Source organism: Rhagoletis zephyria, unplaced genomic scaffold (genome assembly GCF_001687245.7).
Source record: "Rhagoletis zephyria isolate East Lansing unplaced genomic scaffold, Rhagoletis_zephyria_1.1 Rzeph_scaffold_00653, whole genome shotgun sequence".
In the NCBI taxonomy this organism is placed as follows: domain Eukaryota; kingdom Metazoa; phylum Arthropoda; class Insecta; order Diptera; family Tephritidae; genus Rhagoletis; species Rhagoletis zephyria.
The window spans coordinates 31,341-58,325 of NW_016157737.1; the positions used below are offsets into that span (position 1 = coordinate 31,341).

Sequence of the window (26,985 nt, forward strand, 5' to 3'; positions counted from 1 at the left end):
AAAATTATTGCCAGCCACTTTAAACGCACAATTTAGGTAAAATGATGCAACAAAATGCTTTAAAATGTGTTATCATGTTGAATTAACTCTTCTTTACTTGAATAATGCAGCGTTTTTGCTGCATTTAAAATGCAACATTTAGCACTTTCGAACATATGTTTTCGAAGAGCGTTCATGCTATCGCATTTAGCGAAGCGCACATTGGCGCGATTCTGTCGTTGCGAATCCGCAAGCCCAAAAATTACAACAATGCTACCCATACATTTTAATGCGCTAGCGCACACTTGCACGATTCCGTCGCTGCGAATTTTTCGAACATTCAATATTCCTCTCTATTGACGCGTTCGAAACGCGGCTTGCAGCGTTTTGCTTGCAGCAACGGAATCGTGCAAGTGTGCGCTAGCGCATTAAAATGTATGGGTAGCATTGTTGTAATTTTTGGGCTTGCGGATTCGCAACGACAGAATCGCGCCAATGTGCGCTTCGCTAAATGCGATAGCATGAACGCTCTTCGAAAACATATGTTCGAAAGTGCTAAATGTTGCATTTTAAATGCAGCAAAAACGCTGCATTATTCAAGTAAAGAAGAGTTAATTCAACATGATAACACATTTTAAAGCATTTTGTTGCATCATTTTACCTAAATTGTGCGTTTAAAGTGGCTGACAATAATTTTGGCTAATTTTGGTTTTCGTTGTTTTCTTTGCTTTGTTTACTTTTCGCTCGTTTTCCAGTGAAACAAGATGGCGTAGAACCCGCTAAAAAAAATCGACTTTTTTCACTTTCTTGGTCTTACGTGATCTTTTGTCTTTCGTTCATGGGTGCTAACGTCGGTTGGGTCACGATTTGATATTTAATAAATTTCTGACGAACCCTGTCTTAAATTTCAAAGCTCCCTCTGTTGGCGATTTCTTTACTATATATTTTGACAATCAGCTGTTTGCTTCGTAAAATTCCCCGACGAATTGGAAATTTATATGTGCGATTTTTGCCTGCGGATTATTATTGGAAAAAAAACAACTTTATACTTTTACTTGAGTGCTTTAGTTTTGTAATCGTATTATAAAAGGTAAATATTGGGCTATTAGATTTAGAGAATAATTTAGTAGAAAGAATATAACTTGCAGAGAAAATAGCGAAAACTCAGACCGCACAGGTCTGCTGTAGTATACGAATACCAGAAAGAAATAATGGGCTCACCAGCAAATTACAAGCTGCTTATTTTACTAGTTTTATTCCTAGCATTAGTTGCGGCCAGAAAACATCATTTGGAAGTCCGAGTAAGTAGTCTGTAATATTCTAAGTGGTAAATAACTTACTCTATTTGTTTTTAAACCAGCATGATGTGCGTCCTTACATTGCGCTAAGCACATTTGGCTTCTACACTGATGGTCATTTAGAAGTTCATCTGAGTAAACTGCATATAGAGGATGTGGAAGATAATGATTTGGTGAGAATTTTCTCTAAAAAAGTGTTTCTCCTTAGGTGTTTTGGCTAAATAGCCCAGACAGTTGGGCGTCGTAAAAGCATCATTACCAATTAGATAAACTAAAAATATTTCTTAGCCAGTAGCATATTTACGAAACACCGTCTGTTTTGCCAAATGTATTAAAACAATGTGTTTGTATATTTTATTTGATATCACATCTCATAAAGTTATGCAATTTGTCCACATTAAAATTACCATTCTTCATAGTGAACTCATAGTGGAATCATTTGTCTTATGTTTAATTCATATTTTTAGTATGGCCTAACGTTGGACAAAACGACGATCGATCAATTAAACCCCTACTTGGACTCTCATCAAAACAAATGCATCCTGGAGGAACCATCAAGTATGCAACGGAGTGGTCCGATTTTATTTTTCATATTTGATTTAAAGAACCTTAAGTAAGTATTTTATAAGGTACATTTAGTTATTAAATTACTTCACATTTATTTCGCATTTTGTTCTTTTTTAGTGTCAAAGTGCAGTGCTCACCGGAATGGAAGAATCAACACATTTATCGAAGTCGTGCATTGTTTCCAATGTATCGTGGAAAGCGTCATTCCAGGATGAGTGACTCAACAATATATCTACAACGGCGCAAGCGGAGTGAGGATGCCGGTCCTGCACAAGGAGACGATAATGACATACCCTTAGATGAACAACAAATGTTGGATGATGATGATTCTGTCGAAGCACCACAAATAATTGCCAAACCATCATCACCATTACCAGTAGCTAAAGCACCTTTACCTACAAAAGCGGCTGTAGCGCCACTTTTGGCTTCAGCAGAACCGGCGAAAGTACTTTCATTTGACCCCAAAAATGTTGCTCCGCCACCTGCCACTGCAGAAAATCCATTTCCACATGAATCTGAAAACGCTCGTCCCGCACTTAAAGCAGCGCCCGCTGTCTCGTACGAAAATATACCGTATCAGCTTTGTAAAAACTATACAATACCGTTGGCGAGAAAAACTATCAATGGAAAAGCCTATTATAATATGTCGGTAAGTAAACTATTTAGAAGGTTATGGCAATTAGTTGTCTTAGCTTATAATTATTCGCTATAGTTTTCTATGCTTGTGGCCACATTACACGATGAGGGTCTCTACAATCTTCACTTCCATGCATGTCCCAACTATAGGTCATCAAGGGCGATTTCGTTTGATGTAAGCTAATTTATTAATTGTTGAAAGGAAGCGTAAAAACATAATAGCCATTCATTTCAGGTCGATATTGAAGAGAAGAATAATAACAATTTTCTCTCCGCTGGCGAAATGCCGTTGCCCGCATTGTACTCCATGATGAGCGTGCTGTTCTTCCTTTCCGGTTTGTTTTGGGTATTCATCTTGAAAAAGAGCAAGTACGTGAGGGGGATTAGTTTTAAAGTGGGGTTGTTTAAAAATCCTTCTCTCTTTTTTTACAAAGGCACACTGTACATAAGCTGCACTACATTATGGCAGTGTTGGTATTCCTGAAATCACTTTCTCTAATGTTCCATTCCATTAATTATCATTTTATCCAAATTCGCGGCGAACACGTTGAAGCTTGGGCGATTCTGTATTATGTAACACATTTGTAAGTAATATAAATATGTTTAAGGAGTAGTTTTCTATTCTAACATTTTACTTTAGGCTCAAGGGATCTGTATTATTTATCACCATAGTACTTATGGGAACCGGCTGGACTTTTATTAAGCCCATACTGTCAGACAAGGATAAAAAGATCTTCATGATTGTTATTCCACTACAGGTAAATTATATTAACAAGATCATTACCTTGGTCAATCGCTAAAAACTCGCTTTTAATAGGTACTCGCTAACGTCGCCGAAATCATTATTGATGAATCTGAAGAAAGTGATATTGAATTTCGTACATGGCGCAACATATTCATTTTCGTGGATTTAATCTGTTGCGGTGCCATACTGTTTCCGATTGTTTGGTCAATAAAACATTTACACGAGGCATCAGCCACGGATGGCAAAGCAGCCATCAATTTACGCAAACTAAAGTTATTCCGCCAATTCTACATAATGATCGTTTGTTATATTTATTTTACGCGAATAGTTGTATATCTTCTGAAGATGACTGTCGCTTTCCAGTACGCCTGGTTAGATGAAATGTTCCATGAGATGGCGACATATGTTTTCTTCGTACTGACAGGTTATAAATTCCGGCCTGATTCATCGCATCCATACTTTGCTGTGCGAAATGAGGAAGATGACGCAGTGGAAGTACTCACTGAATCAGGTCTCACCGAGGGTTTACACCGAACGAAAGCACTTAATCGCAATGCCTTACCTCCTGCTGGCTCTACTTTACTTAACGGCACCGATGAAGAACGTGAAAATTTGATAACGAAACGTGAATCGAGTCATGAATATGATTAGATAGATAGAAAATAATTGAAAAAATGTTGAATTGAAGTGTAAGGAAGTGTAATCATTATTTCGAACTAGGAATGTGTATGTTGCCGTTAACGAAATATTTTACTTTTTTTTTGTGGAGAGAGAGCAAGGGCAACATGTGTGTATCGCCTTGGCAGTATGTGAAAACACACTGCCTTTATTATATAATTCTTATATTATTTTAGATATTTTTTAACTAATTTTTGAAGAATGATGCAATTAAGCAATAAAACTAGATATATTTTCCAGAAGTTTTACCTACATATGTATAATTTGTTTCTATGTACTTCTGACAGTGCCAACAAAAGAGTTCAGCTTTAAGAACTCATAACCATCATGCAAAACGTTATCTAAAATAACTTCGGTTTATTGAATTTACATTAAACACATAATATATGGCTACTGCCTTTAACTGAAAAAAGCTTCGAGAATTGGAAAATCTTGAAACTACTGAACTGTTAAAATATAATTAAAATGTACTACATATACAGATTTCAGTTTCGAGGTTCCAGCTTATTGCGTTTAATACCATAGTAATAAATTAGCTTTTATTTACCATGTCAATTCCATTAAACAAATATTCTATATTCTATATAATTAGTGATTATATTAGCTTATAAAGGTTATGTGCCAGTAGCTCGATAAAACACTTAAGTTTAAAAATGTTAGACACTTTACAGACTTTTGTTGCGCTTGAAATGAACTCTGTAAATACGTAACATTCTGCGCTTAAATTTTGATTTTGTTTTTGCTATTTTATCGAATGATCTATAAATTTCTAAATTTCGGCATAAATTGTATAAAGAAGACCATGTACGTAGTAATAGAGCCGACAATCTGAAATCGTAAAATTATGGTGTCTTGTAGTTGTATGTAGTTAAGCATTAAATATGCGGTTGATCATCAAACTTACACTGACTAACATTTTTCCATCCAAAGCGGATATACCCAAACCATCAATTCGAATTTTCTGGTGCAACATTTGTAGTGAAAAATTTTGTATCTGCAATTAGAGAATTCCGCTGGATAATAGAATCATTTGTTTACGTTTATATAAACTGTAATATATTGTACTTGTTGTTGTTGTTGTGGCAGCTTACAAGATCCCCAACGAGTTTTTGGGGGGTGTTGCTGGAGTGACAGTCCTTGGCCAAATATAAATATGGGTCGTTCCGGTTACGTATACCCGACTGTCGTGGGAACGAATCTAAGAATATGAGCGTACATAAAAAATATATTTTACTGATATACCCTGCTGAAATGTGTGTTATATTTTATTTTTTGCTAAAACATGATATAAAATTTTTATTTTTAGGGCCAGTTTTTCAGTGCCAGATTAAACTTAGATTAAGGAAACTAAATTTCTGCAATGCCAAGTGAAGCCAAGTGCAGGCAAGTGCTTCTCCGCCTGGTATTTCCAACGCACAGGAGGTCTTCCTCTTCCTCTGTTACCAGCATCGCGGCCCAGGTTGAATACTTTCAAAGCAGGAGCGTTTCTGCATAATCGTTGTAAAGCTCCTACAGCTCATAGTTAAATCGTCTGCGGTATTCACCATCGCCAACGCGTAAAGGTCCGTAAAATCTTTCGCAGGATCTTTCTCTCGAAGAACTCCAAGAGCCGCTTCACCAGATGTTTTCATTGTCCATGCCTCTGCACCATACACCAGAACAGGCATGATGAGTGACCTGTAGAGTGTGGTCTTTGTACGACGAAAGAGGACTTTACTTCTCAATTGCCTACCCAGTCCAAAGTAGCATTTGTTGGCAAGAATGATTATGCCAGCTGCCAGTGAAGCTTGCAAATGTTTGGATTAAATTAAATTAATTGAATAAGCCAATATTTACATACTTCTTTGTTACGAACTTGTTGATTCAAATTACTGGCAAATTACTCGTTCCCACGACAGTCGGGTCTACGTAACCGGAACGACCCAGATTTATATCTGGCCAAGGACTGTCACTCCAGCAACACACCCCAAAAAGTCTGGGGAATTTGTATGCTGCTACAACAACAACAACATTCAAATTACTGTTGAGAAAAATGCCACCATGTGCCACAATTCTTATTGCAAATTCTTGCTTGCAAAAATTTTCCCAGCACGATTTTGCAAATGAAATGGCAAAATTGGAATTGGTACCAACTTGTTCAAGTTTTTTGCATAGCGAACACTTATTATCTTCTAAAACATCAGATTAAAGAAAAACCGAAAGGTTGTGACATTGTCTTAAACCTCGTTTGGTACCAAATGGCTCGGAGAGGTCCCCCGCTTTTCGGAAATGCAGCAAACCAAAGTATCAGTGTCTTAGGCAGCTCGATGGGAAGAGCATCTGAAGACCTACAACTTCGCCTCTGGTGTGAGTAAGCTTTGGTCAACCGAGAGGTCATTGTGCAACCCGACGAAGCGTGACGACAGAGTTGAAATAGGCTTTGGGTGAGTTTGCCAGTTCATCTTGCATCCTCCGGTGGATAAAGCCAAGCGTCGAGTGACCAGAAAGCTGCACAAACTGCCAAAACCTAGTGCGCCTCTTGTTTTCACCAGCGGTGTGGTAAGGGTAGCCATCGGTAAGGCAAAAGCCTCCAAAGCCGTTGGACCCGACGTAATATGCACATTCCCACGACAGCCGGTTCTACGTACCGGAATGACTCGGGTTTTACCCGACCAAGAGCTGTTGTTTCGGCGATCTAACCCCGTTTAGGTCGGCGAAATCCATCAAACGTTGCTCGATCCTAGGGCTACACCTTCTCCGCACCCTTCTGCTCAGGGCTGGCATAGAGTCAAACCCAGGGCCAGAAATCTACACCTGCCAGAGACGACTGCATACAAACTCCACTTCGGTCAGGTGCAATGCCTGTGACGGGTGGAGTCACCTTCGTAACTGCTCGGGCCTGCGTAGGCACCGGCAATGGACCACGTCGTTCGTGGCCCCATGCTGTGCGAACCGGACCGCCTCCACGGCAAACCACCACCCGCCTGGGCAGCACACAATCAACACACCCACACCCCAACACAACACAGCAATAGACACACAAACAAACACAATAGCACCCACACACCGCCGCCGGCAACTCCTAGTCCCTCCGACAATCTGCTCTGTCTGTCAGTCAAGAATATACCGTAACGTGACATCAGTCAAGTGCAACTCTTGCCTCGGCTGGTGCCACTTTAGGGCGTGCTCAGGACTTCGGAACACGCGGGATTGGACGAGTGACTATGTGGGCCCCATCGCATCCCTCCCCCGCGAGGCCGCCAACCACCACCACAAGGCAGCACCTCCTTTTGCAGCACGTACAGAAGGGGGCCGGCAGGCAACACAACTCTTTAACACCACACATCACAGTCGGTCTCCCAAGGCACACAAAGGTGCTGCAATTTAACTGTAACGGACTCCAGAGCAAGATCGAGGAGATAACTGTCTTTATGGGAAGGCATGGAATATTAATAGCTGCGGTCCAAGAGACGAAGTTGCACGGCAATTCAACCCTGTTGAATTGCGCCGGATACAACGTGCACCGTCGAGATCGCGAGCGAGATAATGGTGGAGGTTTAGCGTTCATCACGCACCACACCGTGCAGTATCGTCTCATTGAAGCAGACATCGACCGCAGGGATACCATCCTAGAATGTCAGGGTATTGCTATCCGGTCAGGCGATGTTGAGCTCGAAATATTTAACGTATACATACCCCCTGTCACCAGCTGCCCGGCAGGATATCACCCTGAAATAGGTGCGCTACTCAGAGGTGAAAACCGTATGGTAGTTGGTGACTTTAACGCGCACCACGATCTCTGGCACTCAAGCCTGTCAAATGATCGTAGGGGAATACATCTGGCTGAGCAGATAGACGATTCGACATTCTGCACAATGAACGACGACGCACCCACCAGGATTATGGGCAGCTGCTGCAGCTCGCCAGATCTAACAATTGTCAGCGCTGGTCTGATAAACAGCGTATCATGGCGACCTATGCTGACTCTAGCATCAGACCATCTGCCCATAGTCATCTCGATTGATAAACCTGCCGACTTTGCTTCCGTGGATCACCGGACTTATGTCAACTTTTCCAAAGCTGACTGGAAAGGCTTCACGGATGTTACTGAGGGCGCCTTCACTGCACTACCCATACCAACCGACGTTCATGTAGGTGAGCGTAAGTTCCGCAGGGTTGTCACCGCTGCTGCAGCTCGCTTCATTCCAGCAGGATGTATTAAGGATCCACGTCCGAATTTTCCTGCCGAAGCGGCTGTTCTAGCTGATGAGCGCGACAACCTTCGTCAGGCCGATCCCGGAAATCCCCGTATTAGGGATCTCAATTCGGAGATTCGGCAACTTGTGAACGTACATAAGCGGAAGAAATGGGAAGAGCATCTGAAGACCTGCAACTTCGCCTCTGGTGTGAGCAAGCTTTGGTCAACCGTGAGGTCGTTGTCCAACCCGACGAAGCGCGACGACAGAGTCGAGATAGACTTTGGTGACCACGCTTCGTCGGACCCGGAGAGATGCGCGAGCTATTTTAGCCGGCAGTTCATTCTGCATCCTCCGGTGGATAAAGCCAAACGTCGAGTGACCAGAAGGCTGCACAAAATGCCAAAACCTAGTGCGCCTCTTGTTTTCACCAGCGGTGAGGTAAGGGTAGCCATCGGGAAGGCGAAAGCCTCCAAAGCCATTGGACCCGACGAAATATGCATGTTGATGCTGAAAAATTTGGGTCCTGCGGGAGTAGCGTACCTAACGGAGGTCCTCAACCTGTCTATGGCCACTCTCGTCATTCCAGACATCTGGAAAATGGGGAGAGTGGTCCCACTGCTCAAACCGGGGAAACCAGCCAACAAAGGAAAGTCTTATCGCCCGATAACCCTCCTTTCCCCGGTAGCGACCACCTCTAGCTACTCCCGTATTTTACAAACCACCTGACCCCAGCCCCTGTGAGAGAACCATTCTAGTAGCGCTAGACTTGTCTAAGGCGTTCGACACTGTCAGTCATTCAACGCTACTAGAATACATAGAGGCCTCCTCTCTCCCTCAAACGGCCGTCACTCGTCAGTAACTTTTAGAGACAAATCGAGCAAACCGAGGAAAATAAAACAGGGGGTTCCACAGGGTAGTGTTCTTTCCCTATTACTGTTTAAATTTTACATTTCAAAGCTCCCTCAACCACCATAGGGAGTCTCCATAGTCTCTTATACTGACGATTGCTCGATCATGGCGTCCGGGAATGGAATTTATGACTTGTGCTCGAAAGGAAACGGTTATCTCGCCGAACTTTCTCGCTTCAGCCACACTTTACCACCTGGACGAAGGACGTCAGACTACAACTGGGAATTCATGGCGATGATACACTAATTCCGACAGTGGACAACCCGAAGATACTCGGAGTAACATTCGATAGTCTGCTCTCCTTCTGGCGCATAGAACCGCAACAATCAACAAAGTACAAAGCCGCAACAAGGTCCTCAAGTCGCTAGCCGGCAGCACAAAGACAAAGAAACAATGCTGGCAACGTACAAGGCAATTGGCCGGCCGGTTCTGAACTACGCTGCGCCCGTGTGGTCCCCGGGGACTAGTAGGACGCAGTGGATGAAGCTGCAGACTTGCCAGAACACGGCACTCAGGACAGCGACAGGATGCCTTTTGATATCGCCGCAACACCACCTGCACGAGGAGGCCCACATGCTCCAGGCCACAGATGTGGCCACCCAAACAAACAACTCCTTGCAGAAGAGCCTGACGAGAGAGAGCTGACGGACGAAGTCCAGCGCTTCATCAAACAACCTCTGGACCCGACAGCTTATCGAAAGGCCTTGAACGGCATTCACAGAAAGGCAGTCTCGAGTTATGTAGACTCCCGACCTGTGAATGCCGTTCTGGGCACACAACGCGTGGACGAGAACTTCGTCTGCCTCGGGAGACTCGGACCACAATAGCAAAACTGCGCTCTGGTTACTGGATGTCTACTTCCAGCTTTAAACCGCTGCATGTGTATACATATGCAAAGCGCTAAAAGGNCTGCCTCGGGAGACTCGGACCACAATAGCCCAACTGCGCTCTGGTTACTGGATGTCTACTTCCAGCTTTAAACCGCTGCATGTGTATACATATGCAAAGCGCTAAAAGGTGTCAGAGTGAGATCGAGCTGCAAAGTGACTTGGAGAGGGCAAAGCGGCAAAGCAGGTTCTGTAATGGTTTACCGCTTCAAATCTCTTTGCTGTTCTTTGTGTTTGTCGGTGACTATTTTCAATGAAAGCTGTAATTTCGCGCACGTTCGTTAAAATTTTATTAACAGCGGAATATTTTAAAAGGGTAAGCGCGTGTTTTTGTTTGATTTGTTCGATTATGTTTGTTTCATTATGTATACAAACATACTTAAAAAATGTTATTTTAAGTCATCACAAATTCTTTTTCCGCAAGCTGAATATTTTGCATTTCTATTTAATTTTGATTTTTGAAATGACTAATTAAATGAAAATAAAAAAATTAATTCTTTACCAAAGAACGTAGATAACAAGAAGGGACAACTCGTTATAATTGTGGCGAAAGTGCGCAACAGGGGCGTGCCTTCTCTTTTCATCCAATCAAAAAACGCACTAGGGCGAAAGAGAAGGCACGCCCCTGCTGCGTACTTTCGCTACAATTATAACGAGTTATCCCTTCTTGTTATCTACGTTCTTTGGCGAAAGTACGCAACAGGGGCGTGCCTTCTCTTTCGCCCTAGTATGTTTTTTGATTGGATGAAAAGAGGAGGCACGCCCCTGTTGCGCACTTTCCCCACAAGGTAAGGTAAGTGAAGTCTCCAGTAAAAAACATCCAACAGCAAAATTCTGGCGAAATGTTATCTGTTCTTTCGCAAGAGAAATATATCCAAAATAGTACGCGAACAGAAAATTTTCAAAAACTTGCAAGTTAGACGAACAGCAGATAGAATTTTTATTTACATTCAAAATTGTAAAATTTGGAACGTACGAAAACTCATCACAAAAAGTTTTCCTGACCCAGTTTATTGATTAAACGAATAACTACTTAGTTCTTACAAGTTTAATTAGCAGCATTTTATCATTTTAGCTTCTAAACCAACAAATTCAATTTTGTGATTTGCGTAAATTCCTACCTGCTGTTTTTGATCAGCTGTTTTTCTGATGGCAAATTGCTGTTGACAAAAATTTTCCAGCAAAAACTAGCAGCTTCCGTTCAAAATGAAATGTCACTTTGCTCCTCAATTTCCCCTACGTACGCAAAACCTGAACGTTTTGGTTAACTTTGAACAATTAACAGCTACGCGAACGCAACTACAGTTTAGAAATAAAAGAGACTGATGGTTTGTTTTGCTGCATTTCCGAATAGCCCCGTCCTTCCCAATTCTGACAGAGTTGATGGTATTGCTCAACGTCATTTTACATAGCCGTATTAGTTTCGTGGGGATACTAAATTCAGACATCGAGGCATAAAAACAAGTTCTTTTCATGCTGTCGAAAGCGGATTTCAAATCGACAAATAGGTAGTATTAGAAGATTTGACGTATTGTGAATACCTGATCTATGGTGGATTTGCCAGGTCTAAGGCCACAGTCATAAGGTCCAATCAGTTCGGTGACGGTGGGCTTCCGTTTTTCACACAATACACTCGATGAGACCTTGTAACCTATGCTTAGATGGCTGATCCCGCGACAGTTGGCGCGTATGGGGGCTCGCCTTTTTTGTGGATTTGGCAGAGCCAACTTAAATTCCTGTCGTCGGGCATACGTTCATCTGCACAAGAGTTGATGCATGCACTTTATCAACTCCTCGCCGCCATACTTGAATAGCTCGTCTGGCAGGCTGTCAGCCCCAGCAGCTTTGTTCTTTTTCAGCCGCGTAGTCGCTATTCGTACCTCGTCATAGTCAGGCGGTGGGACATCGACTCCATCGTCATAAAAATTACAACTAAATTTGAGCAAGGCATCCATACCGAAACGTTAGGCGCATTGTACGTCAAAAATAATTCTAGACGCAGTCACTGGTGTATGGCCTTTACCTCTCAAAAGCTTACACCACGATCAGTCAGCCAGTGATACTTGAAGACATTTTCTCTTTTAAATGGAATAAAAACGTGGTCTGCGATAACTGTTTCGAACAATCCAATCGGCGCTAAAACAACAACAACAACAACTGACTTCTTACGATGAGCTTGGCATCAACCCATAACATGTTCAATTATGGGGCATGCATTGGTACCACCGATGGGATCCTATTTTAGGGACCTGCTATCTCCAAACTTTTACGAAAAGTATACTAGCACGTGGAGCATACAAATTCGAATCATATATCGAGGGCTTATATTAAATACCCTCTATCAGCAATTTTCACAAAAACTACTTTGTGATGTTAGAACCCATGATGCAATAATACAAGGTGGTATCGGTTGTGACAGCTCGATTTGACACTGCCTTAGCTCAGTGAATGAGAAGAAAAACGGGAAGAAATTAATCCCCATTTGGGGGAAAAATATAAACTTTCACGTTTTTTCCTAAACCAAGNAAAACGGGAAGAAATTAATCCCCATTTGGGGGAAAAATATAAAATTTCACGTTTTTTCCTAAACCAAAATTGCTTTTTTATAGTATATTCGTATTGAAATGAAATAAATAAGATAAAATACCTTAAAAAAAACAAAATGTGTACATATACTGAGAAAAAATAAAAAACATTCAACTATATTATTAGGAAAAGAAATGTTAAAGAAGTAACACTGTTTCACCAAAGGCGGTATTAGAGCGAGAAGCTGCCAGCCGATAACACATTGTATTATTGCATCGTGGTTAGAACCATGGTACAATAATTACAGGTATTGTTTTCCCAGAGTTTTGCTTCACATCGAAATTCGTGCTCCCTTATGTTCATTTTGACGCAGTTCAATGTTTTATTTAGCTTTGCTTTTTGTTTTCGCTCAATTTAATTTTTATAAATTTTCAAAACAAAAGAAAAAACGTTTGAAATTAAGTGAAACATTTGGAATTTATTTACAAGCAAATGTTTTTTTCGGCTTTTGCAAACTTAAATATGTAAGTTCTCTTTAAGATGGTTTGCTTAAAGAAACACGTATACATATATGGTATATGGGGTATTGAAATATCCCTTTTCCCTAGCAGTAAACCTTTCAGTATGGGCAACAATGATATTTTTTTAAATAAGGCAGATCGTAATATGCGCTCTCTGGGAAGACAATACCTGTAATTATTGTACCATGGTTAGAATCCATCTGGGACTTACGTGTCATCACTGACGTTAACCCTGGGATTCAGTAATTCAGTCTCATCTCAAGTCACTAAATTTGAGATTATCAATTAGTGAATATTTTTGTCACTTGAGATGATTTGGCTATTCAGAGAGAGTTACAAAATGTTCACCAAAAATGTGTGGTGAAAACATACACAGACAGTCAGCTGATAGCGTTTATGTATGCCTTTTGCCGCGCTGCCCGAAGAGTCCCAATGGCCGAGTGGTATGATATTATAGCATTTTGGTTTACTTCCTAACGAATTTCTTATTGAACAAATTTCCTCGCTTTATATTCGCGTTTTTTTAATAAATGGAAAGCAATTAACTTTTTCTCCATATTTTTATTTTTGAGACCTGCTCTTAGCCAGGTGACAAATTAGTGACTTTTTTTTGAGACTAGAGACGTGAGACAGCGTACTGAATACCAAATAGTCTCAAAATCCAAGTTCACCACCAAAAGTCACTATTAGTGACTAGAGACCGCTTATTGAATGCCAGGGTAAATGTGTGTACATACCTGAATAGAAATAAGTGAATTCTGCTTGGAGCTCCGAATGTTATGCAACTCAAATGCTATGAATTTCACCTGAAACAAAAATGGCGTGATAAAACAGAATTCTAAAAATATTTGTATTGAATTTGTTTACCACATTCATGCATTTCTGTGATGTCAACAAAAGTGCTGGGATCTCTAAGTACGCAGGCAACATTAATAGATTTTCTGAAAAGAGATGGGGAAACATAAAAGCAAATAAAGGTAAAGATATGGGCAAATCTAAAAAACAGGTAACCTTGGTGTTATTTAGCTTTATTTTCACTGTTGGACTATATCAAGCTGGTTGCTTTTGGATATAATTCACTGACGTATGTATACTTGAAGCCTCAAAAACAAATTTGGATCAACTTGCTGCATAACTTTTGAATTATAGGTGTTTAAATTTAAAAAAATAATGAAAACAAGTGAATTTTTTATATAATTTTTAAGAGGGGCAAAATTAATTATGTCATAACTTTTGAAGCACACCATATTCTGACTTGAAATTTAATGGGCATTTAGCACTTATGTGTATACTTCATATGTAGTAGGTAAGAAAAGTGTGCATTACAAAATAACGAAATANAATGTATTTGGGCAAATCTAAAAAACAGGAACCTTGGTGTTGGAACTATATCAAGCTGGTTGCTTTTGGATATAATTCATTGGCGTATACTTGAAGCCTCAAAAAAAAAAATTGGATCAATTTGCTGCATAAATTTTGAAACACCTGTTTATCGCGTTAGTTTCTGGAGCATTTAATTTTAAGAACTTTTTAAGTATGTATTGTATTCTACAAACAATTACGAATAATTTGATACCTTAGCAAGAGGTCTGAGATCTTGAGCGTGATTTTTATTCCAAAAGGCACATTTGGAAAATACATCGAAACGATCTAAATATCTTTATAACTACTAGTCCTTATAATGTTGCATATACCTGTAAAATGCTTCAAAAAATGTTCTCTAGAAGTGTGTAAAAACTCCGATTTCTTGTAGTCAGAATATTTCGAGCGTGGTATCAAATCAAATTTTTTTCGGNAACTGAGGCAGTTATTTATAAAATAGTTAAAATTTGATCAAATTTTCAAATACCGTTATCTCGAAAACCGGAGACAATCTGGTAAAACGGGGGATGCTATTGAATTTAGAACGTCCCAATTAAGTGAGTTCAACTTTCAAAATCTCTGCTCAAAATTTACAACTTCAACAACGTAATTTGAACCCAGCTTATTCTTTCGTTTCCTATTTCATGCTCATTCCTCGTCGAACTTTTGAAGCACTTGATGAAAATGAATTACACTTATATTAATCGATTTATTAAGAGAATATGAATAAAGTGATATATAAAACATAGGTGTGCTCACAAATTTAAAAATTAAAGATTTTTCTTTTTAGGGTGTACCTATTTTGTAGATTTGCCCATATGCATCCAATAAAGACTGTGGCGAACGTTCGAAAATAATCTTCGATATCCAATATGCTTATTGAACTGAGAACGAACTCATAACCAACCTTAGTTTACCAATGTTCATAGTATATTGGAAATTCACTCGAGATGGGTTCGGAAAAAATGGAAACCATAGTAACAAGAAATATATATATATTTAAGACGAGTAGAAAAGAAGCATAAACATAGTAATAGATACATGTGTCACATCATGCAAGTGCCAGTTAATACTATGTCGCTCAAAGATGTTAAACAATGACATATGAAGACACTGTCAAATAAATTGAAATGAAATGATGCGTGCGACACATCCCACTGGGAAAACAAGGTAAGCACCTTACGAGGTAAGCCATGAACACCTCCGACGACACATTACGTTGCAAAATAACGTGCAGCCGAAGTTATTTCCAAGCACCGAGCTACTCCGAGCGACTGCTCGGCATTACACGTAACTTACTTTGTAAAGCGGCTCAGAAGTATGTCTGATACCAAATGTACATTCTAAATTCCTACTTACATAAGGCGGCCACGTCTTTGTTAAAGTAAGGGAGATTCGTCAGTGACGTGGTAAGGACAGCCGGGCGAAGTGTAAGTTGCTGGTAAGGTATTGCCCTTCACCTGGCGGTCCTTACCATTTCCCTGCCGAATCTGCCTTACTTTAACAAAGACGTGGCCGCCTTATGAAAGTAGGAATTTAGAATATACATTTGGCCATGATGACAATTTTGGTACTAAAAACTGAAAGAAAACATGGCTTACCTCGTAAGGTGCTTACCTATTTTCCCAGTGGGATGGAGGGATAAATCGATACCATCACGGTATTACTTAAATCAGTATTTATACTTGTATCAAATAAGGTATCGATACCTACTCAGTATCGGAAAGGTATAGAGCACTTGTACATAGAACTACGATTTTGCATATTTTTCAAAGTTACTGTATTTTTTTCATAAAAATATGCATTTTTACAAGATTATTATCTTAAATATTTTTTCATACAAAAAGGCTGCTTTCCAAAACGTCAAAATACAAAGCATCAGTCTCTTTTATTCCTAAACCTCAGCAGCTTGTAATGCCATATGTATGCAACCACAGTTAGATGCTAGTTTTCACCTAGGTTGCGCAAGTTATACTCTTTCTTCTAGTGCGGTTCGGTAATAAAAGAGACTGATGCTTTGTATTTTGGCGTTTTGGAATGCACCCAACTTAAGACAACACCTATTTTTGTATAGTATTTGATTTAAAAAACAATAGAATACATTTATACAAGATTAATAGATTGGCGCTTACACATATGTTAGTGTTTGGCCGAGCTTCTCCTCCGATTTGTGGGGTGCGCCTTGATGTTGTCACACTAAGCGGAGGGACCTACAGTTTTACGCCGACTCCGAACGGCGATTGTATTTTTATGAGAAGCTGTTTTTCATGGCAGAAATTCACTCGGAGGTTTGCCATTGTCTGCCGAGGGACGACCGCTGTTAAGAAAAACCTTTTTTCTATATTTTTACGATGTTGCTTTGAACCCAGGTGCTTATGAGTGAAAGCGCGCACTGCTTACCACTACACCACAGCGGCTCAGAAAATACTCCTCTTTTATATAAGTAAAGAGATTTTGCGGGCTCCTATTATAGTAAAATTTACTAAGAAATTGTATCTTTGAGATGGAATGACTTGGCATAACACCTTGTTTCAGTTGAAATGACAAAGCAATGAATGGCATTTTTGAAAACTAAATATTTACAAAATGTTTTGAATTTCGCAGTACTTTAGTTCTAACATAAACAGACGGTTTCCAACATTTGCAATCGCTAATTTTTATCGACAAAAATTTCCAAAAGAATAGCGGGCTCGCCTAGCGACATTCAACATTGGTTTTCGATTCGACATTCAACATTGGTTTTCGATTCGAATTTCAATCGATTTTTTGCTCCAAAATGGCGAATTTTTGAAATCGAACTTTGTGGTACTAAAATTCATATAGAATCGAATTTTTCTGGAAAAAAATCGAATTTTGTCTTTATTTACAAATAAGCAACTCTGGCACTTTATTCTTTCTGACTAAATTTGGCATCACTGTGTAGCACCACTTTTGTCTTAGCGATGCAAGTCAAAAAATGACATTGAAGTTTTCTCGATCCATATATCGATGCATATTAATGTATCGTATATAAAAATCGATATTTTCGATGCATCGAATGAATTAAAAATACACAAGAAAATAGAATAATCGGAACATCGATAAATGATTAAATATTAACTCACAGTGAAATACACACATCCCAGTTATATAAATAAATTCTATATATATATATATATATATATATATATATATATATATAATCTCTATAATCTAAAAAATGTGCTGTTTTGGACTCGGCCAAAATGGCTTAGGCGGTTACAGCGCCAATAAAGAAGAAGAAGAATCTAAAAAATGTATCCACATAATGCTTGGTGTTCATTATTACAAAATTACTGACATCAATAACTGCCTCAACTAACAGCTGTTCATTTGGTGTCAAAAGCGTTTTCACTACATCATAAAAACTGACCAAGTGTCAGTTATCATCGTATCAGGTGATTTCCATTCCGTTTTCATTACTACCCTGCAGTGAAAACCCAAACCAGTTAGAAAAAATACTAGTTCATAAACTCGTATATGCCTACCAGTTCGACATTTTCGAAGAACTTAAGCGTTCGGCGACATCTGCCTTTGAATTGCCAAAGCCTAAAATAAAGCGCAATTAATTGCTTTTCTTACAAATGTCGGCTGTGGCGTCACGTGAAGACTACTGGTTCTGGTTCCGGGATCGCAGGTTCGAGGCCGCTTGGAGGTGGTTAAGATTTTTAAAGTTAGATCAATGTAAGTAGGAATAATTATTTCAATTTAAAAATATAAATAACAAAATTAAAAATCTAGTTGCATTCCAAAAAAAAGAAACAAATATATGGGAAGAAATACTTGTGCCATAAAAAAATTGATTAAAAACATATTTTTTTTTTATTAAATCTAAGAATAACAAAAAAAGCCTAATTAAAAAATATAAATAAAAGAAATTTTATAAAAAAATAAAAATTCCCTGCACCAGGGCTTGCACCTGGTACCTCAGGCATACCACGCGAGTGCTGTGCTCTGTCGGCCATTGCGACTGTTGAAGCGCCGCGAGCAAAAAGGCATACTAATGCTTTTCATAGGGGATGAATTGGCAGACTATCTCATCAACTGGTATGATGCTACTAGTATTTCTGCTAGTAGATGCTGATGCATAGCCTGAGAATTGACATCTCGTAGGACATCGCAATGTTAAAAATACCAGTTGCTAACATTGAAAAAGGATAGAACGTGAACTAGTTGGGCTGAAACGCAAACTGGTAGAATTCTAGTTCACAACTAGTAGCTTTCCCTGCAGGGTGATGTCAAATGCGAGTAAAATTCTTGACATAGGTCAAGAATACCAGCCGTTTAGCTATGGACAAACCAAAATTGTGCCTCGATAGAACTCTTCATGCCCTATTATTTTGTTCCTTATTATGGGCCGCTTATTCAATGTCTGGTTATCACTACCTGCCAGTCATTATCGACGTTTTCGACATCATGCATATAACATATGATCGATAAAGCACTCGTTGTATTGAACCAGAGCTTCTACCTCCGATTTGGGTTAACCAGACATTGAACAATGGGCCCCAAATGCTTCTATAAGTAAGCAACGTAAAGTATGCTACATACAAGGCACATTGAACAGGGGCCTAATTTATAAAGTGACAGTGATCATCAGGGAACGGATTTTATGGAAATCGCCTTTTTTCTGCTAAAGAGTATACACATTTGATGTTGCCTTTTTAAGATATTTGCCTTTTTGCCTATTGTACCTTTAAAAAGTGATTATAGCGAGGAACAAGCCCTTATTTCTGGTAATATAAAAGTTTCAAACGTTCCATATTTAAATAAGGCGCCATTTGTAAAAACTCACGTCGAGCAAACGTTTAGTACATTAAAGTCTGTTTTGTTACAAAAAATCATGTTGATAATGAAGAAAATCGATGGATATATAAATAAGTAATAAGTGGTCATATGAAAATTCGCAAAGATTTTTTGTATGAAAAATGAGCAGGTAAGAATGTTACTCATACGCCATGTACACATTAAAATATCCATAGAATAAAAAATTAACTCGATTTTCGGCATCAGCGAGCAATTCTATATAGAAATTGGCGTCCGTTGAAAATTTTCCTGTAAACTAGTATTTTTAAATTTTTGTCTCTTTTTAGTGCCTTTTTCGCTATTTCAAGTGCCTTTTCCTGCCTATTTCGCTATTTTATTTTACGTTTTCCTATTGCCTATTTCGTTATTTTATTTTGTCTTTTTTATAGGTTTTTAGGTCTTAAAAATCCGTTCTCTGGTGATCATTCTGTAACGACAGACATTTTCCGTATTGTCAGTGACAATTCGACAGCTTGGTGGGTCTTTAGTTTCATAAAAATAATTGTCACCAGCACTTCAATTCCATGGAAAATTCGATTGAAAAAACGACAAATCGTCATTATCGGGCTTTGAAATTGTCGTTGACAAATTTGTCGCGAGTCATATGAAAAGTATATGTAATTCATATATAATAATTACATTTTCATTATTTTAGTTTTAAAAAATATTCAAATTATTGAAAAGTAATAGAACCCGCGCAATTACCATATAAATAAATTTGCAAAATTCTTTCCGAAAGAGCTATTTAGTCTTGTCGCTATTATCGCGACAATTTTGCCAGAGTGACAATTGTCAGCACCATTGTTCATATTTCAATATTGTCACTGTCGCTTTTCTAAAATTTTCAGTCACCTACAAGCGCATATGAAATAGAAAAAAGTTGGTCTAAATTGTTAAAATCTATTTGCATGTGAAACCATTTTTCCATACAAAACAAACGATTGAATAGCAGCTTTCGGAACGTTCGCCCAACTCTGCAACACAACCGCTGATTACTGGGCCTTGCAAAGGATGGATCCAAGGCGAATTTTTATAAGGTGGTGTTGTTTCATTAGCTGTGAGTAGCGCTTGATTATCAAAATTTTGTATTTCGCTAGTGAGTGAGTGAAAACGTGAGAGTGTTTGTATGTTTTGTCGCCCTTTTTGTTGTCCTTTGGGGAATAATTGCTGATATTTGACAATGGCCCGATAAATGCAAAAACCAAATACAAGGAAAGAGTTGCAACAATTTTTTAATTTTTATTCTTTGGATTTCACATGGCACGCTTTGATTTGGAAGAAAAAAATCACTTTCGATACCAGAAGCAACAACAAAATACACGCAAATGTTACTTTAGGTCTAATGCTAGTACATACCTGTTTGATATGCCATGGTATGTACCAATTTCTTTTGTTTTTGGTAAAGCAGGAAAAAAATAAAAGCGTATTATACGTCCCAAAAAATTAGTTTCAATATATATTTTTTTATTTTTTTTTCAATTATGTTTTGTTAATTTTTTTTAATTGATACTAAAAAATACATGATACATTTGGAGTTTTTCTGACATTTTTTTGAGATATTATTGGGGCGTATTCTTTTATTCCTACGAATCGAAAATTATGAAATGTTCCTATAATTTTCTATACAAAAATTTTAAATTTTCGATTCATACGAAAACCAGAATACGCCTCATTTATTTGAGAAAAAAGTACTTCTTAATTGTATTTATTTTTAGTTGGGAATCAAAGAAGAGCGATACGGATAATTAAAGTGAAAGTACATACCATCCATTGCGTCGCCGTCACCGTCACCATCACCGTCAACATTGCGTCCGAAAAACCATAAACTCGCTGCTTATCTTTGCAAAATTTGCTTTATACTTTTGCACTTCTTCTATTAGGTTTTCCTCCATCATCTTTTAAATTTCATTTATCCATAACTCCAAAAATTTTCACAAATTGTAAAAATTTAATTCCAAACATAATATAATCGCAATAAATGGTGATTCAAAAATCGCTTGCCTCAAAGTAGACAGCAAGTCCACTTTTGCATGCGATTATCGCCTGTCAAAAATCGCCTCATGTAAAGGCAGCTTCATGTACATGTACCTAACTTACTACATACAAATAAACCCATTCAACTTGTTTTGACAACTGCCGGTGACGGTGACGGCCACGCAATGCACGTTGTGTACTTTCACTTTTAATCACATTAATGTAAGTTCAATTGAATCTCTTTTTCATACAAACAAACTTTTAAATTTTCAGTAAAGAAAATTGTTGAAAATTCGAAAAAATTCGATTCAAAAGCAACATTCGAAATTCGGAAAAAATCGGATTTCAAACCCCACTACCCATTCCGCGATAAACCTTTTGGGTATTTTAAATTGACTTGATATGTTTTTTCATTGTCGAACGAACTTTTCTCCGGACACTCATTATTATATTTTCATGAGTATTTTAATGTCCATGTTATTATAAAGTTCATACAGTTCACCATACCATCTTATTTTTTACTCATCGCCAAGTGCTATACATTTTTGCGAAGAATAATTACCTTAAATGGCCTCTTTACGTTTTAATTTTGTTGATGAAGTATTTCAGTCATGGACTTAACCAAAGCTAGCTATACATATGCATTATTCTGGGCATTTATATCAGCTTCTAGATCCGAAGAAGACCTGAGTCTAATAGCAGTTCATGCTGTCACAATTCTGTCTACAATATCCGCAGGCGCCGTGATCAACAGGACGTTAAGCGCCAGTGTAGTAGCGGGGTTCCTACTGCTCCACTAAACGCTCCAGTTGTGTTACAAGTGTAGCCTTAACCACTTTACCAATGTGTGCAGGGCGGTATCCACCGACCTTTCGCGTTTCCTATGTACAGGTCTATCAGTTTTTAGCAAAAACGAAGACAGACTGATAATCCTATTATCCCTAGGGAACGTGAGAGCCTTTTCCGGCGTTTGGGATGAACGCAAAACTGACTACCCTACAAGCCTTGAGAATGTACCCCGTCCTCGCGCAGTTCGCATAAATAGGAGCCAACCAATTGTACGACACCTAAAGAGCCCTTGCAGCTAGACAGGTAAGATCGCATCGGTCCCCGGTGACTTGAAGGGTTTGCACGAATTTATTGCCCAGGCCAAGTGACGATCGGTCAGAAGTACCGGACCTGAAGAACAAAATAGTGCAAAGAAGTACAATTGACTGTGCTTCGAAGTACGAAGTACAAGAGCTAAAAAATAATACTGTAAGTACTACCGAAACAAGTATGGTTGGTCACATTAGCTATACTGTACTACCGAAAGAAGTACGGTTGGTCACATTAGTTATACATAGATAACGGCTCTATCTAAATCTTTTGCATCCTATGAGTTTTTGTTTGAATTCATATTGAAGAAATTTCATACATGGAAACTTTCAGAACAGATGAGAGGTTGTTGATTGGTAAAGTCCCGTTAACAAAAAACTTAAAAAAAAGTAAGTGCGCCTGGGCCACACTGGAGCAGGGAAAATTACGTTACATATCTAGTTTGTCTTATATCCAGTATGCATATGCAGATTAGGGTGGTCCAAAATAATAAAGCCGGAATTTTAATGCTCCTACCCACTAGGAAAAATGGAAAAAGTAACAAAGTCTAACCAGTAGAAATTATAGCAGATATTTCGCAGATCACCACATCTCCTCATCAGACTTCTTTTTTCTAGACGTCAGCAGAGATCGAACCCGCATCATCGATGTGCAAAGGCGGGAGCGTTAACACTGAGACACTACCTTTCCGATGCAAAAAGAATTATCAAAATCGGTTGACGTGGTCCAAAATTATGCGGTAACATACATAAAAAAAATATTCCGACGAACTGATAATCTCCTCCTTTTTTGGAACCATATCCAGCTACCGACATGCATTTCGACCCGCTGAATCCGAATCTGGGGCCCGTTTGAATTGTACACCCTCAATATTTCGAAAAAAATTGCAAAAAATTAAAATCTTGAGTGTGTACGAGTCAAACGGACCTCAGATTCGAAATCCGCGGGTCATTGGTGGTGGTTCTGGTTAAAAGCACATACCACTTTTTTTCTGTGCCGGTGTTGAGTAAAAACTTGTGAAGTGGGCCACCATTTTTTCGAAGGTCCAACTTTTTTTGTGCAATTATTTGTTTATGCTTCACAACGATAAAAGAAAAATACAAAATTTCACAATTTTTCGAAATTCGAATTATTTTGGAAGTTAAAGCTATTAACATTTTTCGAAATTGTTTTGATTTTAATTGTTTCCCCACGATTGGTATACCGATTCTGCTCATATTTTAAACAGTTGGGAATGGTGGTATTTTCTTCCTATTTTTATTTTTTATTTGGCCATAAATTTTTTATAAAAGTTATTGATATTTTTCTAAATATCACTGACATTTCAATGGCCTTAATATTGCGTTTTGGGCTAATATGTTGTATTGTATTAGTAAATAACAGTATCGATTGTTTTATATCGATAACAATCCCGATAAAAGTATCAATATAAATATCGCTTATTATATTGAAAAAATATCCATTAATAGTTATATCGATAATAGAATTGATTATTATGTAGATAACAATATCGATAAGTGTATCGAAAACAACATCGATAACATCGATTTAGTCCCGAGAATTCCGAAATGTGTAGGCTTGAAAATCCTGATCTAGTCCCGAGAATCCCGAAAATCTCTAAGGTCCCGAAATACAGTTACTAAAACCAATGACCACGTGTTGATTTTCTTCAAATATTTGTAATGTTTTTCGAGCTAAATGTTTTTTGTTATTTTTATATAAAAATATCGTCTCTGCTTTAATCAAAACCGTGTAAATTCGAGTTTCCATATTTATACAAAATTTAGGAAAATTCAACAAATTTTCATCAAATCTTAAACTTTTTATTCTGAATTTTTAAGTTAAGGAAAATTAAGGCACCTTTCTTTTGGTGTGCATTCCTTGTACCTCGCGTTTCTAATTTCTGATAAAAATTGGTTTTTATAAAAAATATATGAAAAAATTCCATTTAAACTGCTTTTTCTTCAAAACTAGCCTTATCACGATACTGTTGTCGTACTTTTGGTATAAAGAAAATTTATTTCCCTTTCATTTGATATGCGCAAGTCTATACCCAAGTTCTCGGTGCTAATAAATTTTATATAAAATTTGTTTCATAAACTTTTCAATGCTCTTCCGACTATGCCATTCACACTATTTCTGCGCAGAGGGTGTATAACATAATCCAGGCAATAAAACATGAGCCATAAATTGCTGACCGCCTTTTGCAGAGAACTTAGGGAGTTGAACTCTCCTTTCTGTGTTTGGCAAAGAAGAGGGACTGAACACCTTTTGCAGAAAACACCTTTCTGCGTAAATAGGTGGCCTGCGGCCGCGCTTAGGGATTACATATAACCCTCATTAAGTACAATTCTCCTTTCTGTGTTGCCGAAGAAGAGGGGCTGAACACCGTTTGCACAGAACACCTTTCTGCATAGTAGTCATATGATACAGCAAACAAAAGAAAATGCAATAAAAATTTCAGAAAATATATTTATGGTCTATGTTAATAAGGCGTTTTCTTTTGCAAAAAATCCATAAAAACAATTTTTTTTGCGTATATTTTTATTTTGCCTCTTTTTTTCACAAATATCTTCAACAAATTCACAAAATATGTATATCAAACGAAAGATGTTTAAAATACCTTTCGAACGTGGTGCCTTATTTTTTAAACGGTTAATTGGTTTCGAAGATATTAACAGTTTTTAACATCAACTTCTTCCACAATTTTTATTTCTGCAATATAAAATTTGTATATGTGTGCTTAGCATTTAAAACTGTATTAAACCCCGTTCCTCATTTTTCTTCTCTAACGAAACTGTGCGTATTCTTTACTTATGCCGTAGTTTTACTTCAAAAAGAAATTATGCTTATAACGAAGTTTTTTCAAAATTCAACACTTTCCATTGTATCAAGGTATTCATATTTTACAAATATAATGAAACTATCGATACAACTAAAGATTTGTCCAGCCTCTTTAACTTCGATATACATATGTATGTATGTACATACATATAAAGGTTTCACTATACATACATACTTACAATTGTTATATGCTTTTATGTATGAGTAAATACCTGCAAAATACCAGCCAGCTGACTTATTGTAGAACATGAAGTACGCGTCGACGACCACTCGCACATAAATCATCAAAAGCACGGCAATGATAGACATACCAAAAGCATTTCGAAAATAGTCGAGCATCTCATGAATTCGTTGAAAAACCAACTGTTTCTCGGCCAACTTCCGCCGCACAAAGTCTTCAAATCCGGCGAAAGGCACCACGCGACGAGCAAAATTTGTATACTCTGCCAGTAGGCCAACGTCGTTGCGCAGTTTCTCAAGTTCGTGTCGTATAATTTCGATATGAAATACAATTTGCATATTTCGCAAATGCACCAAATAAACGAACGGTGTGAACATAAACCAAAACTGCTGTGCCTGATCGGTTAATGGTTGCAATGAGAAGAAGACTACCTCGATGAGCAAATCTAATACCGTAATGCCATATAAAATGTAAAGAAAGTGACGATGTGTGCTTAACTGCACACGCCAATTACTTTCATTCGAGAGAAATTGTTCGGATTTAACTTGAGTTAGCAATGCATATCGTTGCCAAAAATGGCGCAAAGCACATCGGCACCATACTGTCTCCGTGTAAATGATTAAAATTGTCACTTGCGCCATGCACACCTTCAGAACATCGTTGAAGTAACCGAAGCGGTTTGTGGTGAAAAGAAAAGCATCTGGCCGAAAGAAGGTATTCACTGTAGTCAAGGAAAATATTAACAATAGTAAATTTGTCCAGGATACAAGACGCTGCTCGGCGATCTTTTGCAACCTAGGCTGCGTTTGCAGCGAAGCATCAAAGCAACCGATTATCTGAAAGAAGCGTATATGGAAATGCACTACACCGGGAACTTGAATAGTCATTGTGACGCTTCAAATTGCAACTGAACCGCGAAGAAGTATGCATGCATAAGGTTTAATATTTGCAATGTCATTGAAAGAATGTCAAAGAATGATAAGTTGTTGGTTTAAATTAATGAAGGGAAGTGTTTTGAGCAGATTCTTTCAATTGATAACTTATAATAAATGTGTAACGAGCTACTTCATATTCGAAGCAATTAAATATGGATATATGCAAATATGTCCCTACACTGAGGGAAATAATGCATAGTAAAAATGAATACTTTATATTTGATTATCGTTTAAAAAGGTTCGAATTTACAAATAATTAGTCTGTTCCAATAGCAGTCCGGTTTACAGGATTTAGTCAGAACTTACAGGAAGTCGTTCCTATTGACATAAAACCTGTAAGTGGGAACACATTTGAGAGAGTAACTGAGCAACTGTTCCTAGTCAGAAGTTACACAAGGCACATAAATACAGGTAGAAGCCAAAATGACGTTGCTCTCATGAGAACCAAACCTTTAAACTTCAACTTGATTTTATTTTATTTCCTATATTTCGTTACGCTTTGAATGTCATATCGTTGTTTTTTTTTTGAATGTTCGTTAATAACAAATTTTAATTTGCATTTGAATTTTTGTAGTGTTGTGCGGTTTATACTTAGTGTATGTGTTAAAAATGCAACACCTGAACCGTTGTGTTTTATGTGGTGTTAAATATAAGGCAGATACCACTAATTTTTTAACGTGCCTCAATGTCCTTCGCGTAAGGAACGTTGCGAAAGCAGCTGTGGGCAGAGCTGCAGTGAAATGCCTTGCTGTGCGTTAAACATTTTAAAGAAGTAGATTCCACAAATACACCGGGAGGTATAGGAAAGGCACGTTTGAAGCCAAGTGCTGTTCCTATGACCCT

At 38.2% G+C, this 26,985-nt stretch overlaps 2 protein-coding genes across 4 annotated transcripts; one reads left to right on the plus strand and one right to left on the minus strand.

Moving 5' to 3' along the window:
- The first annotated feature begins 888 nt into the window (after positions 1-888).
- LOC108360910 (protein GPR107) lies at positions 889-4,157 on the plus strand. 3 transcript variants are annotated; one of them, XM_017613375.1, is made up of 10 exons: positions 889-1,069; positions 1,110-1,280; positions 1,340-1,450; positions 1,745-1,890; positions 1,962-2,493; positions 2,557-2,655; positions 2,716-2,849; positions 2,915-3,064; positions 3,121-3,238; positions 3,298-3,876. In XM_017613375.1, the coding sequence occupies exons 2-10, from the start codon at positions 1,191-1,193 to the stop codon at positions 3,874-3,876; spliced, it is 1,959 nt and encodes a 652-aa protein (XP_017468864.1). In that variant the 5' UTR covers positions 889-1,069; positions 1,110-1,190. The 3 variants fall into 3 exon arrangements, with proteins under 3 accessions (XP_017468864.1, XP_017468865.1, XP_017468863.1); XM_017613376.1 differs by having other exon boundaries at positions 1,114-1,280; XM_017613374.1 differs by having other exon boundaries at positions 893-1,069; positions 1,128-1,280; positions 3,298-4,157.
- Positions 4,158-4,512: 355 nt separating this feature from the next.
- Positions 4,513-26,094, minus strand: Gr8a (Gustatory receptor 8a). Its single transcript, XM_017613377.1, has 5 exons — positions 25,239-26,094; positions 13,792-13,865; positions 13,662-13,730; positions 4,808-4,897; positions 4,513-4,731 (listed from the first exon to the last, which is right to left on the minus strand). Exons 1-5 carry the CDS (start codon positions 26,092-26,094, stop codon positions 4,663-4,665), a joined length of 1,158 nt encoding a protein of 385 aa, XP_017468866.1. The 3' UTR covers positions 4,513-4,662.
- Positions 26,095-26,985: the final 891 nt, after the last annotated feature.